Source organism: Pteropus vampyrus, unplaced genomic scaffold (genome assembly GCF_000151845.1).
Source record: "Pteropus vampyrus isolate Shadow unplaced genomic scaffold, Pvam_2.0 Scaffold170, whole genome shotgun sequence".
Taxonomy (NCBI): Eukaryota; Metazoa; Chordata; class Mammalia; order Chiroptera; family Pteropodidae; genus Pteropus; species Pteropus vampyrus.
The window spans coordinates 2,656,458-2,673,401 of NW_011888951.1; the positions used below are offsets into that span (position 1 = coordinate 2,656,458).

The 16,944-nt window shown below is 45.2% G+C and overlaps 2 protein-coding genes across 7 annotated transcripts in view; one reads left to right on the forward strand and one right to left on the reverse strand.

Moving 5' to 3' along the window:
• Window positions 1-13,037, forward strand: part of HSPB11 (heat shock protein family B (small) member 11) — a 47,678-nt gene extending 34,641 nt beyond the window's left edge. Inside the window, exon 8 of one of the 3 annotated variants that reach the window (XM_023536827.1) lies at window positions 12,860-13,037. In XM_023536827.1, the coding sequence (XP_023392595.1) occupies window positions 12,860-12,866 (7 nt within the window). In that variant the 3' untranslated portion in view covers window positions 12,867-13,037. Of the gene's footprint in view, window positions 1-3,924; window positions 3,965-12,859 lie in introns of those variants that run through there. The other 2 variants (XM_011370451.2, XM_023536826.1) reach the window with 2 other exon arrangements.
• The window catches only part of DIO1 (iodothyronine deiodinase 1), an 18,944-nt gene extending 2,017 nt beyond the window's left edge, over window positions 1-16,927 (reverse strand). Inside the window, exons 1-5 of one of the 4 annotated variants that reach the window (XM_023536821.1) lie at window positions 16,774-16,922; window positions 14,059-15,333; window positions 13,030-13,959; window positions 5,437-5,580; window positions 9-208 (exon numbers count right to left, since the gene is read on the reverse strand). In XM_023536821.1, coding sequence (XP_023392589.1) covers window positions 9-208; window positions 5,437-5,580; window positions 13,030-13,351 — 666 coding nt within the window. In that variant the 5' untranslated portion in view covers window positions 13,352-13,959; window positions 14,059-15,333; window positions 16,774-16,922. Of the gene's footprint in view, window positions 1-8; window positions 209-5,436; window positions 5,581-13,029; window positions 13,960-14,058; window positions 15,334-16,773 lie in introns of all 4 variants that reach the window. The other 3 variants (XM_023536823.1, XM_011370444.2, XM_023536824.1) reach the window with 3 other exon arrangements.
• Between the last annotated feature and the right edge of the window lie 17 nt (window positions 16,928-16,944).

Genomic DNA, 16,944 nt, shown 5'->3' on the forward strand with positions numbered 1-16,944 from the left:
GTTACCACCTTGTAGAGGATCCTGCCCTCCTGGAGCACATAGAGCCTCTCAGGCAGTGCCGCGTAGAGGTGGCTGCTCTGGTTCTTCATTGTGTCCACCACCACAGGGCACTGGGGGCTTCTGTCCAGCAGCATACGGGCTGCCTGCAGGCGTTCCTGGAGGTTCCGGTGGTTCCTGATTTTCACGTTGTTCTTAAAAGCCCAGCCATCTGCAAGAGGAAGGCCAGGCACTGGACTTTGAAACCATGGCATATACTTCCTACAGACTAAATACCACCTCCCCCTCCTTTTAACTGTAGGCCCCAGATAGAGGAGCCCTTGGTCATAATTTGGCCCAGTTTCCTACTATGGGTAAATGCATGAGATTACATAGGAATTAGTGGTTAATCCAGAACTGAAGCCTGCAGCTCCTGACTCCTAGACCTTGGCTCTTCAGTGTAAGACAGACCAAAAAACCAGTGCTCCTCAAACTGTAATGGGCAAATGAATCACTCAGGGGCCTCGTTAAAGGAAGATTCTGATTCAGTCTGTCTAGGGTGGCACTGAGTCTAGCTAGTTCTCAGGATGCCAAGGCTGCTGGTGCCTGGACCACACTTAGGCAAGGGTCTCGAGAAATAGTTCTCTTAAGTGTGTGCTGCCCAGACCAGCAGTGTCAGCATCGCCTGAGAGTTTGTTAATAATGCAAATTCTCAGGCCCCACCATAGACTGACCAGGAATGGGGCCCACCAATCTATTTGAACAGCCTTCTAGATGATTCTAACACATACCGACATTTAAGAACTTCTGCTCGAGTCTAAACAATTTCCCTCTTCTAATTATTTTCCACCAGAGTGTTCTTTCCAAAATGCAAATCTGACCATGTCACTCTCCTGTTTAGATATTTCAATGGCTCCCTATTATCCTCAGGATAAATCCCGAGCTCCTGAGTGTGGCCTACCAGGTCCTTAGTAAACTGGCCCATCTCTCCAGCCTTCCTCCAGATTTTTGCTCCAGATAGGTGGGTGTAATACTTGAGGTTCTTTGACCCACTCACCCTCAAGCTGTCTCTCACTTCTGCCCTTTTCATCCCAGCTCCTGCCTCTAGCTGCAGTGTGAATAGAGCAGGACCTTCTCTTTCCTTGTTTGGATACTATGACTTCCGCTGCTGCAGCTGACGTATTAGCTGTACTGGCAGCCTCATGGTCAGGCACTCAGAGTGAACTTAGAGCTGAGTACAACTGCTAGCCTGGCAATCACTCTTATTTTCATCCCCTCCTAAGTAGTCCTCCTGCCACCTAATCTTACTACTGTCTAACTCATCATCCAGCAATCTCTGAGAATGATTCCTAACGTAAAATTTGATGATATTTTTTCTCTGCTTAAAAACCACAGGACCAGCTCCTTAGCACAGCATTTAATGATACCTGTCATCTCTCCTGACCTACCTTTCCAGTCACGGCTGCCAGTCTTTCCACATTAGCCAAAGTGGACTCCTCCTCAAAAGACTCTGATACCTCTCTGCTCCTTCTCATCATCTCTTCCACGTGTGAAATCCAACCTGTCCTTTTAAGGCTCAACTCTAATGCAAGGCTTCTTAATGTTAGTACTATTGACATTTCGGGCCAGATAATTCTTTGTTGTGGTGGGCTATCCTGTGTGTTGTAGGATGTTGAGCTGCATCTCTAGCCTGTATTCACTATATGTCAGAAGCATCCCCTCTTTCAGTTTGTGACAACTAAAAATGTTTCCAGACATTGCTAAACATCCCCTGGAGCGGCAGTCCCCAACCTTTTGGCACCAAGGACCAGTGCTCCTATGAGAATCTAATGCCTGATGATATGAGGTGGAGCTGAGGCAGTGATGCTAGGGAAGGGGCTGCAAATACAGGTGAAGCTTCACTTGCTCGCCCACTGCTCACCTCCTGCTGCGTGGCCTAGTTTCGAACAGACCATGGACTGTACTAGTCTGCGGTCTGGCAGTTGGGGACCCCTGCCCTGGAGGACAAAATCACCCTCAGTTGAAAACCACTGCTCTAAGACCATTTCTTCCAGGAAGCCTTCCCTGACCCACTCAGCTGTGCGATATTGGGCAAGCATTTCATATCTCTTTAAATTCTCAGTTTACCCATCTGTTAAATGGGGTTAATAGAACCTATATTGCTGAGGCTTAAATGAGTCAACTTGGAATTCCCTGTGCTCTGCTTGGTTAATAGAAGCTGCTAAAAAAATATTGGTTTATTTTGCCTGACTTCTCTAAAATAATAGACATATGGGAAAGAACCCAGTTTTTATTCTGCACCACAGGTTTTTTTTCCTACTTTGCTCTAGAGATCCCCACCACCCCCACCACCTCTGTGCCAAAAACTAAAAACAAAACAAAAACAAAAAAACCCAAAAAAACTCTGTTCAAGGCTGCTTAACTTTAAATGGAAGGGGATTTTCCACTGGCCCCATTTGCCAAGGTGCCCTTCTGCCTACTTACAGGAGGTGGCACTCATTAGCTAATGGGCCAACAGGTTGAGAAAAATAACCATAAAAACCATAAGACCCCCAAAGGAGCCTAAATCTCAGGCCCATTTGTAGCCCTACTGGCTTTGCCCTTCTACTTGTCCTATTTCTGGGGAGCCTGGAACCCAGATAATGTGGTCACGGGTTCCTTTGGAAGGTAAATGGCCTGTGTTTATTGCCTCCCATGGTAATATAAGTTGCTTAAGTCCATCAGCAGAATTGGCTCCGCATCCACAGTACTTCAGAGTCCTCTGCTCAGTAGTTGCTCTTCCCCCAAGAAAAAACACTTAAGTATTTATTACCTGCCCGAAGACTTCAAAACTTTGTAAATGACAATAACATCAGCTTATATTTATATCATGGTTAGGCAGTCAGTCTTGTCCACCCACTAACTCACTGGAGCTTCACAGCAGCCTCCTATTGGAGACTGGGCAGAGGCTCTCATCCCCATCCTGCAGCTGAGAATATGGAGGCCCAGAGAGGAGTTGCGTCCCAACATCAACTGTGAGTTCCTTAGAGGCAAGAACTATGTGTATTTTTCATCTCTATATCACCAGGCACAGCATAGGACTAGACACATAGCAGGTACTCATTAAATATTGCAGAATGAGCAATTCTGTGAGGTCAGTGTTGTCATCCCATTTTAGTGGCGCAGAAGTAGGTATGGAAGGTAAGTTGCCCCAGGTTGTGTGGCCAGCATGTGATGGAGCTGGGACTCACACTCAGGTCTGAAACTCCAGAGTCTGTTCCTCCCACCACAACTCATGGTTCCCCGTAAATTATCTCAGCAAACGTGGTGTGTGAGAAGAAGGAAGCCAACTGATTTGGGCCATAGATTTTAGACCTCCTTGGATTGGTAGACACTGGCTCTGTGCACTTTAATTCTGGGATTCAGGCCATACCTACTTTTGTCTGATTGACAGAAATGAGTACCCTGGGGAAGGAGGTGGAGAGGAGAAAGAAATGCCTGAACTAGGAGTGGCAAAGCACGGAGGCAAGAAATTAGTCTGTCAGGACAGACAGGAAGCCTTTCCTCAGTGGATGAGGTGGACAGCCCTGGGTTGTGGAAAGGATTAAACCTGCTGATTCCAGGAGAAATGGGTCAGGACCAGAAACAATTTCTATGATAATCTGATCCCTCTTGTCACAGTTTATAACTTATTCTTTTGGAGATTAAAGCTGGATCTTCTAGGACCTTGTTGCTCCAAGTGTGGTCCCTGAATCAGCAGTCTCAGCATCACCTGGGGAGCTGGTTAGACATGCAGAATCTCAGGCCCCTTTGCAGCCCTACTGAGCCATAATCTGCATCTTAGTAAGATCCCAAGGTGTCTTGAGCACACAGTAAAATTTGAGAAATGCTGTTCCAGGACAGTTCAACAAGCTTTGGCCGAGCTTCAGTTGTCAGCTCTAATGACATCAAGGTATCGTCTCTTCTTAGCCATGGAGACCACAGACACTTGTAGATACCCAAGTTATCTCTTTAACTGATGGCTCTGCCCTCCCAAAGGAGTATTTGATGAAGAAGTACATCATGCTTGCCTTTGCTCTCCTGTTACCTATGCTGTTTAAATGTTATTATGGAAATTTTTAAATATACATAAAAGGAGAGAGAACAGTATAATGAACCTCTGTGTACCTTTACCCCATGCTAATATTTTAAGTTGCCCCAAATTCTTAATGAGGCCAGAAGGTGCCAATTAAATCAATACAGTATTAGTTGAAAGCAGTTCTCAAACCTTTGGGTGCATATAAATCAAAATGGAATGGCCTGGTGTGGGGCCCTGGAAGATGCATTTTCAACAAGCAGCCTAGGTGGCTCTGACATCAGGGGTCCAGGGACCATACTGCAGAAAGTTTGCTGGCCAACTTTGCTGATAATTATTTAATAGCAATCTACACTTACAACACGAGGATAAGCCAGCAAAGCTATAAAATATTGGCCTAAACCACTTATTCATCCAACTTTTACTGAGCCCTGAGTCTGTGACATGAACTCTACCAGGCGCTAGGTGACAAAGACGAGTCTTGTAGGGACATGGGTGAGTAAACAACACTCATTCTACTTGGCCACCCGAACTTCTTCCCTTCTTCAATCTCTGGGTTTGAGAGTTGAACCAAATTCATGTATTCGATCCTCATGAAAACTGGGTATATAGAAGTATATCTGACTATTTGTAAAGTTCATGGGGCTTAGACCAAGCTGAGAAGTTTTAGGGAGAGATATGTCTGCCCATTGCAAGAAAGGGCTTTTTCATTAACAGAACTGTCCAGCAAAGGAACAGCGAAGGAAACAAGATTTCCCATGAAGTAATAAAGATGGGTGACCACCTGTTAGGGGCTAAAGAAGGATTCCTGCCCCAGATAAATGCTGGCCTGGAGAAGTGGTTCTCCAAGTGTGGTCCTCAGACCAGCAACTTCAGCATCACCCAGAGCTTGTTAAAAATGCAAATTCTCAGGCTCCACTCCAGATCTCTAGGGTGGGGTTCAGCAGTCTGTTTTGAACAAGTGCTTTCAGGTGCTTTCAATGCTCACTAACACTCAGGAACCACTGACTGAGATGAACCACAATGTACCCTTGAGCTTGGAGGGTCTTAGGATAGATTTTACAAGTAGCTATATAGCAGTCATTTCACTTGGGTCATTTCAGGTCTCAGTTTCTTGTAATTGTGTTCATAGTAGCTCCTCTCCCTTGCTTTCTCTATTTATCCATTCAGAATGTTCAATGATTTCCCAGCTAGACCCCATCACTCCAGGTTTTCTGCTTTGTGTGCCTGGTTGAAAGCACAGACTGAAGTTAGTGAGTGGTAGGTAAACCTAGCAGGAACTGAGAGGTGGTGGGAACTTAGTGAATAGTGGCTCCTTCTCTCTCTCTTCATATACCTCTCCCTACCCCCAACCTTGAGAGAAAAGAGAGGGCAGGAGGAGGTAGAGGCAGGGAATCTTTCTGTACCTGATGCATGTGCTTCTTCAATGTAAATGACAAGAAAATCTGCTATGGAACTAAAGTCTTCAATAAGTTTCTTGAATTGATCAAATTTCAAAAGAAATGAAGGTCAGGTACAACTTCCAAAATTCAGCACCAATGGTCTTTTGCCTGAAACAGAAATGGAACCATCAATAACCAATACTCTACACACAGCATTTCTTCTGCAAGCAGCATCTTCATTCCTGCATTTAATTCTTTCTCTTTATTTCCCCTCTAAGATGGATCCAGCGCCTGACTTAGCAGAGGCTAGAGCCACTTTATTCCTCTCTAAAATGAGCAATTTTATCAGTTCTCAGTGGACCACTGGGTGGGAATCAAAAGAATAAGAAGAGTCCCTTTCATGCATTTTATAATGCAGGCACACATCCATTCTCTCATGTGATTTGGTTATTATCCTGTAAGGTAGATAATTTTTTCCCCATTTTATAGGCAAACGGGTTTATAGGCTTGCTCCAGGTCACACAGCAGGTCAATGGTGGAGTTAAAATTAACACTCTGGCTCCTAGACTCTCGATTCAATGCTCTTTCAATTCCAAGCACTCCAGTTTCATTATCCACAAATGGACATGGTAACAATACTTACTTTATAGGATTGTAATGAGAATTACAATCTGCATTAAATAACTTAATACAGATAAGGGCTTAAAACGGTGCCTGGCCCACGGTAGGTACTCAATGACTGTAAGCTGCTGTTATTAGCTATTATTTATTTCCTGAACCATGAAGTGGGGGAGGCAGTAGAGGGGACTCCACAAAGGGGAGTGAAGGGTAGGAGTAGGGCCAGCTACATAATTACTGGGCCCAGTACAAAATGAAAATGTAGGGCCTCTTGTTCAAAAAGCGGAGAAAAAAAAAATACCATTAAGTATGTTAAAATACAAAGATTTTTCTTATCTTCTGTGGTCTCTCTCTTGCCCGGGCATGGTGCTTTTAGTTGCTATTTAATGTTGTAGTCCCCTGGGCACAAGGATATTCATAGGTGAATGCAGACCCTCACAGTGCCCCAGGAGCCCCATAACTCAATGTGCATGTCCATGTATGTTTGTGGCCACTGGCTACTGGCATTCCTCTCCCTCTAGCCCACCAGACCAACATACCATGCCCCAGCCAGGAGTACAGAAATTGAGCCAGACATTTCTCCCTCCCACCTGCCCACCACTCCAACTCACAGGATATTACAAACTGCAGGGACATGCTAGGTACCTTGATAGGGGAGGGAGGTGGGCAAAAGACTCCTCTTGCCAAGTCACCCCTAGTGACTTGCCAAATTGCATCATGACACTGTCATCCCAGGATGGGGATGGCTGATCTCACACTCTGCTAGGAGTTGCTGCGAGATGCTCACACCTGACCTTGACCTTTCCCATGCTCATATCCAGGCCCTATCTGGGACCAGAAAGTGGCAGCAGTCAGTGGGTGGGAGCAGGAAGGAGGCTGAATGGGCTAGGGTGCCTGGGAATGGAAGAGTGGGCTTTGAAGAACATGTCCCAGAGAGAAGCAGGGAGGCTGTGGAAGGTGGAATCCTGTAGGAGCCAAGTCTCTAAGTCCCTGGGGCATGTTCTATTGTCCCATGAGGCTTCACTTACTAAATGCAAATTCAAAGATAAAACTATTAAGAATTTCAGTACAGCTTCTACAGAGCATTAAGCCCCAAGCACAGGCCCTTCCCAACGTGGGATTCTGTGTGATTCACTGGTCCCATGCCCATGAAGCCAGCCCTGGATGGGAGCCTTTTCAAACTCTCCCAGTCTAGACTGGGGGGAACTCTAGGGAGCTGCCAGCAACCTGTGGCTACTTATGGCCAGAGCAGACATTGTTGAACCCTTACCATACATCTGTCAGAGCATGGCACATCCTGCACTGTGACATGGCTACTCATTGAGGGCAAGGCTTGTTCTTCATTCATCCTCACACCCCTGAAATTGAACACAGGCTCATTCCATCTACAAGCATTTATCCAGCACTTAGAATGTACAAGGCTCTCTGCGACACATTGGGGATTCAATAGAGAGCAAGACCAGCAGATCTCTGCTTGCATGCAATTTGAGGTCTGTTTAATGGGGAAACAGGCAAAAAACAAGTAAACATAAATGAAGTAATTTCAAGTTGTGATAAGGGTTACGAAAGAAACTATAAAGGAATGACCTACTTTAGACAGGTAAGTCAAGGAAGGCCTCTGGGGAGATGCCATTTAACCTGAGAAATGAAGACTAGGAATGAGCCAGCTGGGGCAAAGAAGAGGAGAAAGGGACTCCATTCTGTGTACAGAGGCCCTGAGGAGGGACAGAGCTTGGTGTATTCACATACCTGCAAGGTCATTATGACCAGGCTGGAGGTCAATGAGAGTGGTGGTTGGAGAGGTATATATGAGCCAGAGCAGGCAGGCTCTCTTATATCATAAAGAATCTGAATTTTATTCTAGGTACAACAGGACATCATGGGGATACAAAGCAAGGATGGTGAATATTTGTTATAATTTTGGCTGTCCAGCTCCTAACTCTTCTTCCTACTTGGAATTCCCTATTTTATGTACTACTGATGAGAGAGTGTGCCCAGCCTCACTCTATGGAAGATAGAGCCAGTTCTGTTCTCTGCGTACAGCAGCCAAGGCACAGACAATGATTAAGGCTGGGCTCATTAGACTCTCCCACATAGATCTTTGATTCTGGAGTCATGGAGATGGTAGAATTAATCTACAGCTCAGTCAGGGAAGGTGGAGTCCTACAATGGTGATGGGTTCCCATGGCAACCAAAGTAACAGCAGTATCCAAGCCTGACTGTTGATGCTAAAAGACAGTCCAGGCCCAGTGCTCCAGCTGTGGTTGATACTTGGGACCCTGCAACACCTTTCTAATATGTTCCTTTGTATATGTATATATATGTGAGTAAGAAAACCAGAGTGAGTTTGTGTTGCTTGTAAGCCAGCACCCTGACTGCTACAGTAGAGCTGTATATTGAAAAATGGTCAGATTTATACAGAAGATCACTCCGGCTGCTCTGTAGTGAAAAGACTGAGCATGAGAACGGAAGTGGGGGAGAAGCAGTTGGGGACATGGGAGAAATCCACATGAGAGATACTGGGAACATGGACTAGTATGTGGGCAGTGGAGAAGGGAAAAGCTGGAATTGACTGGACTTACTGATGAATAGGGAGTAGAGGGCATCTTAACTTGCTTGTGGTTTATTTGGTTAGTTATTTCTTCATCTATTTCTGTAGAAGATTTGAAGCAGCTTACACATATAATATTAAATAGATATTTAATAAAAGTCATGTCCCTTTGGGAGGCATAGAAGAGGAGGGAAATGTAGAACAGAAAAAGGCCTTAAGGTCCCTGCATTTGTTATAACTGAGGTATATTTGATTCTGAGTTTCCTGGTGGCCAAGTAAAAGGAGAAGCAATTGGTTATATATTCTTCATTTCAGACATGAAGAGAAAGCAGGCCAGTTGCTCTGGAGAGACAAAGTTCCTGTTGTCCTTGGCTCACAGATTTTCTTATAGGAGGCCCTAGAGGGCATTGAGTGGGCCTCAGTCGCTGTTGGTTGATTATACAACAAGTCCTCACCCATGTGACAAGGTTGCCCAGGCCTCAGCAAGGGAGGCTTAGAGGCTAGTCATGGCCAAGTGGCCGGCCACTGCACTGGCTTCCAATGACCCCAGGGAGTCACCTTTCAGATAAGAAGTCAAAAGACTTAAGGTCAGGACCATTGTTAAATATTTGCTGTCTGGAATTTGTTCTTAATTGGAAGAAAAGATTCAATACCCACCAATTAGGACCTTAGAAGAGACAGAGCCATTTGTTTATTTATGGTGTGGTCTGGTACTGAGTTTAAACTTTGTCCTTCAGTATTAAGGACAAAGTTTAAACTCAGTTTTCTACTTTCTTAGTAGCAGAGAGAGGAAGGATGGGTGCAAGAGGGTGGCAGTGTTGAGGGCTGACACCTTGCCCAGGTCCATGGTGCAGAGAACATAATTTCAAGTATATCGGGCAAGGAATGTCAAGTCCATCTCATCTATATAAATGGAAAAACAGCTCTGTATTAGTGCTGGACTCGAACCCACCATCACAACCCCTAGACCAGTAAATTAACCCGCATACCAGGCTCTCTCAGCAGAGAAAGCCTATTTATAGTTACTAGGTGACATCTCCTAAGTATGCTTAGAGAGTTTTTAGAAGATATTAAAAAAGGGCTGAAATAAATTTGGTTTCAGATTAACTTCTAGTCACCTAGAAAATAAAGCATCAGACTTGCTTTCTACCACAATACACCAGGTAATCAATATTTTGCTGTGTGTGTGTCTAAGAGCATGTGTGTGTAATATGTGTGCACATGCGTGCAGAGGATAGGAGGTGGCTGAGTATTTCTCTGAGCCTCTGATGCCTTACCCAATAGCGGAAAGTGCATTGACTGAGAGTCAGAAGGCATAAATTCTAGGTCTGGCTCTATAAGAACTCACTGTGTAACTCTGAACAAGTAATTTACCTATCTGGGTCTTTGCATCTAAAAAATGCAAGAGTTGCTTTAGGGTATCCATAAAGATGACTCTTTCAGACCTTCCAGTCTGTGGCTCTAAAATTAGTTCAGATTTATACCCAAACCATACAACACAGCTTTTTAGTGGCCGAATGGGTTTCCAAAGCAGTTACAGGATGTCATTCTAATAAGCAGACTAGATGTTAACTCCTTGCTTGAAAATGTTCTTAGAACTCACCAATACCCTCAGATAAAATCTACTCTTTGGTAAGACACATAAGGCTCTGGTTCCTGATGGTGTCTCCAGCCTCATCCTTCACCTCTTCATGCTTCCCACACCCCAATTCTGCCAAACTGACCGACGCTCCCCATCTTGGACCTCTGCTGCTCTTCCCTCTGTCCTGCTCTGCTTTCACTTCCCTTTCCTCACCCACCCCAAGGCTTCACTGTCCCTAGACAATTAGCTACCATCTTTTTCTCTTGGAGGCCTTCCTCTGACCACCTCCCTACCCTACTCCACTTCTTCCAGAATCCTCTGGCTCCCTCTGTCACTACACCATCTCCCTCTCTGGGTTGGGAGATCTTCCAGGGTTGAGACCAGTCATGTTGATTTCTGTACTACAAACACCTATTATTTCAGAGGACTCTGGGTCAATGTGATGAAGACCAACTCTATTTCACAAATAGTTTTCTTTTGTCTCTCAGCTTCCTTCTCTCTTCCTTCTTTAGTTTCAGGTGCAACAGTAGGGAACAGAGACAAAAGAACAGTCTTTAAAATGTAAACTGTCCCACTGACAATGAACAATTAAAAGAACCAAGTAAATTCAGTAAATTGACCACGAGACAGTTGGCTTTCATGGAACTGATAGCTAGATGATTGATATTCAGCAAGTCAGCCTGGTTCTATCACAGGGTTGACACATATTAGATGCACAATAAAAGTTCTATGTTATTCTCATTGCTCTTATTATCAGTGGTCACTTGGTGAATTTTGTCGAATAGAGATCATTGTGCACCCTGGTTTAAAATTATGCCTTTCAAAACACTCTTGTCTTTCCTTTTGCTTGAAACACTTTTTCCTTTTCCTTTCTCGAGGTACAAAAATCTTACTCATTCTTCAAGACCTAGTTCCAAAACTACCTCCTCCAGGAAATCTTCTAAGCCCTGCAGGCAAAATTCATACCTCTACAGCCTCCCCATCTCATGGAACTATAATAATTTGTTTATTACATCCATCTGTTCTGTGGAACCATAAACTCCTTGAGTAAAGGAGCAAGCTCTTACCTAATTCTGAGGGCCTGGCACATAGGAGGCACTCATGAATGTTTGTTGAGGTGCATTGAAAAAACAAGATGAAGAAGCCCTGATTCTGGGTCTGACTCAGTCAGTCACTGGTTCTGTTACCTTTTCCTCTTAGTTGTCTCCATTTCCCTTCAAAATGAGAGGATTGGATTAGGGCAACATTAGGGTGCTCTTTGGGACCAATATGGTGGAAAGTGGGCAGGTTGTGTGTGTGTGTGTGTGTGTGTGTGTGTGTGTGTGTGTGTGTGTGTGTTAGGAAAATTAGTCAGTGCTTTGTTAAAGTTTTTCCACATTTTATCTGTTTGATTTCAAGCTTCAGGTCTTCTCAGAGCTTTTTATATGTTAATGTGCATGATGAAGGAGGAGAGTATAGGGTGAGGGTTTCTCAAACTACTCTGACTGAGGGACTCTATGTAATAAAGCATATCTATGGGATGTAGGTTCCAAAGAACACACTTTGAAAAGCACCAGATTAGCCAGCTGCCTCTGGGACCTTGTCTACACCTGCTGTGTCCAGGTCCTAGGAATTCAGAAATGAATCAGACAGTCCTGTCGCAAGGCTTCTCATCGAGCAGGAAGAAAACACTTGCACATAGGCAGCCAGAGTCTTGGTAGGAAGAATCAGTGTCCGAGTTAAAGTGCAGATGGAGATCCATGAGTCCAGAAGAGAGAAAGTACCTGTCCAGCTATAGGGATCTGAGATGGCTTCACAAAGGGAGAAGCAAGAGAGCAGGACCTTGATGATGAGGGGGATTTGTACTGTTGGAGATGGAGGGGAAGAGCCAACAACTTCAGCAGAGGCAGAAAAGGAAAAGCTCAAGAGACATACAAGGCTGAACAGTTGGTCTGTAGGCAAGGACCGTGAGGGGAGGCATGCAGGTGAAATTGGGAAGAAAAGCTGGAGTCAGCCCAGGACCTTGAGCACAAAGCACAGCCCAGGGAGACCCTGAGCATTTGTCCTGAATGCAGAGGGGAACTGCCGAAGCTTGGTAAGCTTGGTAAGCTTGGTAAGATGTAGATTGATCAGGGATATGCTTATGAAAGGATAATCTGGCAGCCATTCACAAACTGGGTAGGAAAAGAGGGCACAAGAGAGAGGAGGAAGTCCTGGCAGGAAGAGCAGCTGTGAGGACAAAAAAGAGAAAACTGATCCACCAGGTCTTTAAGAACTCAAATAGAGCTGGTTTCCCTGGAAGAGAGAGAGTGTGCCTGGGACATCTTCAACAAATATTTACTGAGCAACTACTATGAGTCAGCAGCGGCCATGGGAACATGATAGTGGGTTCGAGTGACAATCTCCACCTTCACAGAACTTGCAGGCTAGTGAGGGCCACAGACATTAATCAAATACGCACAAATAATTACAAACCAGGACAGGTGTAATAATAAAAGTTTCGGATGTTATGCCTACAAGAAGGGGTAACCTAGTCTGGAGGAGTTGGGGTTGGCTTGTCGCAGAAGTATCACTGAGCAGAAGTCTGAGGGATGAACCAGACTTGACCAGGTAGAGAGAGGGGTAAAGTGCATTAGGCAGAGCGACTGCGTGGTAATAGCCATGCTGGAGTAGTTAAAGGCTAACGTGGCTGGTTTGTGGTTTGATTGCCTGTGAAGGTGCTGATGCCACTCAGAAAGACAGAATCCAGGAGAAGTCCTGGTTTCAGGAAGTGGGAAGAAGACAAGAAGCCAAAAAAGAACAGCTGGAGTAGTAGAAGAATTCAGGACTTTTCAACCCCCCTCCTCACTCCCTTCAAGCACTTCTCAAGCTATATCAGCCTCCTGACCTTGCATGAAGTCCCAAATGTTGCACCTCTGTCCTGAGAGGCAGACCACAGGGCAGTTTGGGGCCAGACCTCCTTCCTTAGTTGTGTCCTCCAGTTGCTGCCAACGGACCTTCAGGACGAACCAAAAATACTGGGTGCTGAAGAGGGTTGGGAGCCAGTTGTCAAAGGAAAAATGAGGGTTCTTCCGGTTCATGGCCACGATGTTCTGCTTGACTCTCCTGGGAAATAGGGTCAGTTGGACTTTGCCTACAGCCACATGTAGGGCCACCTGCAAGAGTACCCAGAGCCTCTTCAGCCACCGCCTTGGCCAGGGCAGCTCCATCTCAGCACAGCCAGAGCTGGCTCTGAGGCCAACGGGCAGCGAGGCCGCAGCTGGGCCACACTGGGTGGAGCTGAACAAAGGTTCAGGGTCAGAGTGACAAACCTGTGACAGGAGGAAGGTACCAGGAAAAGAGGTATTTGCCTTCCCGTCAGTGAAATGGAAAATTCCAAACTAGGTGCTCAAAGATATGATCTAATTGTTATCACTTCTGATTCTTTGCCTTAACCTTTGAGAGATTCTTGGATTGGAAAACGTCAACCTTAAATTCTCTTCTGACGATTTTTAAGAACAAATACTTTTAAGAGATCACCCTTAAAGGAACTCTGTGGTCCTTTAGAAAGGCTCTGTTGCAAGTAAGTCAATTCTAATGTTAATTATTCTTCTAATAAAGTATTTTACTAAAGAAAGATGTTTTTCCCACTTACAGCTTCTAGCTGGTGGTTGAGAGTTTCTGGAGGCATAGCCCTCCCCAGAGGATTTGAGTCTGGAAATTCCCTAGGCAGAGCCAGAGCTAGAGCCATCCTTGAGGAAAACTGAGCCTGTGACTTCCCTTGGCTCTGGGAGCATGGTGTAAATACAACTTTCTCTGCTCTCAATGGGGTGGCAGTCTAGAGTGGGGAAGAAACAGGTAAACAAAAAATTACCACTCACTTTTCAAAGACTTTGAAGTCTACTGTTTGTCTTTTAAAATGTATGTAATTACTTACAAATTTTTATAATCAAATTTTGGCGGGAGCTGGGGTGGGGAATACATATATGAATTTTGTGTCCTGTTTGTCGCAGGATGGCTCTGGCCGACACAGGCAATGTGCCAGCAGCCCTTTCCAGTTCTCTCTTTACCACATGTGGCTCCAAACAATCTAAGCCCTTAACACACAGAAAAAAGGAAAAGAGGCCTTTTGAGACTCCCAAAGAAAAAAGATTAAAGTGATACCAACTGCCCATTCCTTATTTTGGACCCCTGGAGCCAGGGTGAGATGCTTCCTCAGTGCTGGCAGCCTTCTTGGAATGGATATTGCTCATGGGGTGTTGGAGACACTTTCTGGAGCATGGCTCCACTGTGTGGTTGCCAGCTTTCCTCTTCACAGAATGCCAGGGGACTCAGTCAGGATCACATGCAGCATCTAACCAAGGCTCATACCAAGGCTCCACCCCACCCCATACCTGTCCATGAGAGCAAGACTTGCTCATCGGCTTCCTTCCCCTGCTTCATTCTTCTCGCATGCTAAGTGAAGGTGGATAGGTTCTATCTCTCAGTGGTTCATTTCCCCCTCAGAGCAGTAGAGATCTGATTAGTATCATCAGATGGGCTCACTTGTTTTACCATACTTGGACAGACAAGTTAAGGAAATCTGAACACTTGAGCTCAGAGTTTTTCAACCCTGACACCATTGATATTTTAGACTAAATAATTCTTTGTTATGAGGGGATATCCTGTGCACTGTAGGATGTCTAGAAGCACCCTGGCCAGTAGCACCTCATAAGTCATGACAATCAAAAATGTCTTCAGACATTGCCAAATATCCTCTGGAAGCAAAATAGTGCCCAGTTGAGGATTGCTGTTTTAGTTAAACCAGTACAGTTATCTTTGATTCTTGTCTCATTTTGAGCCAAAAATTAATGTCATTATAACTAATATATCAATATAATGTTTGCTTCTGTTTCCAAGAGAAGAAACATATATAATCTAGGTGTTATCACCTCCCCATATCACATACACACTTATCACCAGCAATGGAGTTGTTGTTGCCATCCACTGGTGAGCAGTCCAGTTCCAAAATACCACCCTGAGGGCGTTTTCTGGGGCCACTCTTGGTACCAACATGCCTTAGTGTGGGTTCCTCATATGAGTACTTTATTGGCAATTATGAATCCAAGAACTAGGAGATCAAGACAAAGATTGTAAGGCAGGTGAGGAAGGAGAGCCATTCAAGGACCCATTATCAAATTGGCCACTTCCAAAGGCATTTGGTTACTTGATCCTGCAAGATAGTTTAAAAGCTGCATGAGTATGTCCGAGGGGAAAAAGGAAGAAGCATCAATTCATCAGGTATTGACACCAATGGTCAAAGATTTGGCCCCGAAGGCATTAACCACTCCCCACACCTGCACCTCTGGGTTGTGCCTGTCTGGGTACAGAATGGTTTCAGCAGTCCTATTATCCCCATAGTACCAAGACTCAAGCAGAAGGCAAAAAAGCCTGAGGTGTGGGCTTTTTTATGAGCTTGAGGTGGAGCTCACTTAGGTTATATCTGCTGAAGCTATGGAATAAGATCAGTGTGGTGAAATAAGCAGCAGGTGAGGCCAAGAGGATCTGAAATGGGACATAAGAGGTGTTTGATACACTTTCACACCTGAATTTGTGTATCGAGATTCGTTCCTGGTACATAGTCAACCAAAGTACCCTGCACTTACCCTAAGCCTCGGCTCTCTCTTTATAAAATGAGGATAATCACCTCAAGCTTGCAGGATTATTCTGAGAATTAGAGATCCTGCATATATAAAGCCTGATAATGATGTCAGTTCAATAAATACAGTGAGTGTGTGTATAATTATAGTTAGATATAAAGTCTTTCCAGTTGACCACAAGGGCCCATTGTGCTGAGGCCAAAGTTAACGGGTTCCACTTAGTGTGAACTGTGACTTTGGCTTATGTGGCTCAAATGGCCAGAACTTGGTCATTCTACAGTTAGCCTTCACTGAGCAACTGTTAAGTGCGGGACCCTAGACTGGGCGCTGGGGACCCAGAGACCAGAATCATTCCTGATCCTTGCCCTCAGACCACTCACAGGCAAAGATGGGCGAACAATAACAATTGTGGTGGGAGAGGCGAGCCCAGGGTAGTAAGGGAGAAAAGAAGTCCTGGGAGGTGAAGGCTGGCTTCTCCTAGTAGGAGGAAATGGTAACAAAATCTGGAAGGCTGTGTAGGCATTAACCGGGCAAAGACAGGAGGCTGAGCAAAACGTTTCTCGCCAGGTACACTCAGTGCCAACTCTACCATCGTCGTTTACTGGGCCCTTGCTATATTAGAACTAGCAGTCAGATGCCTGTTAAGGGGACTCTGGGGGTGAGTGAGCCAATCCTTACTGCCGTCCCCAACCAAGCCTCCTGCCCCCATCTCTCCGGCATAAGGCAAACTGCCACGGAAATGAGTGAAGGAACCAATTACCAAACTTACTGAGGTGCCTATCTTAACAGACATCATCCTGCCCTCCATCACTCATTCACAAACTCAGAGTAATTGCTTCATTCACTTCCTCACCGGTTAATTAAATTTTTAGGGCCAAAAAGAATTGTGGAGGTGGGATTGCTGACTTTTTTTCACAATCGTCCTTCGTTACGCTATTTTATATTCAATAACAAAAAAGGGGTTTTAACCCGGGGGGGGGAAAAAACCCCACACCCTAAAGAATTCTATGCACCTGGTCGTAGCGAGGCGAGTGGAGGGGAACCCTCTCAGTGCTCCCACTTCGCCGTCAGTCTCTTTGAGAAGCTGATCTTCGCACTCTAGAGGGGATGACGGAAGGAGCAGGCTCTGGATGCCACCGCCCGCTGCGGTCTCCGGAAAGCACCGTCGCCTGGTGCCGCTGTCT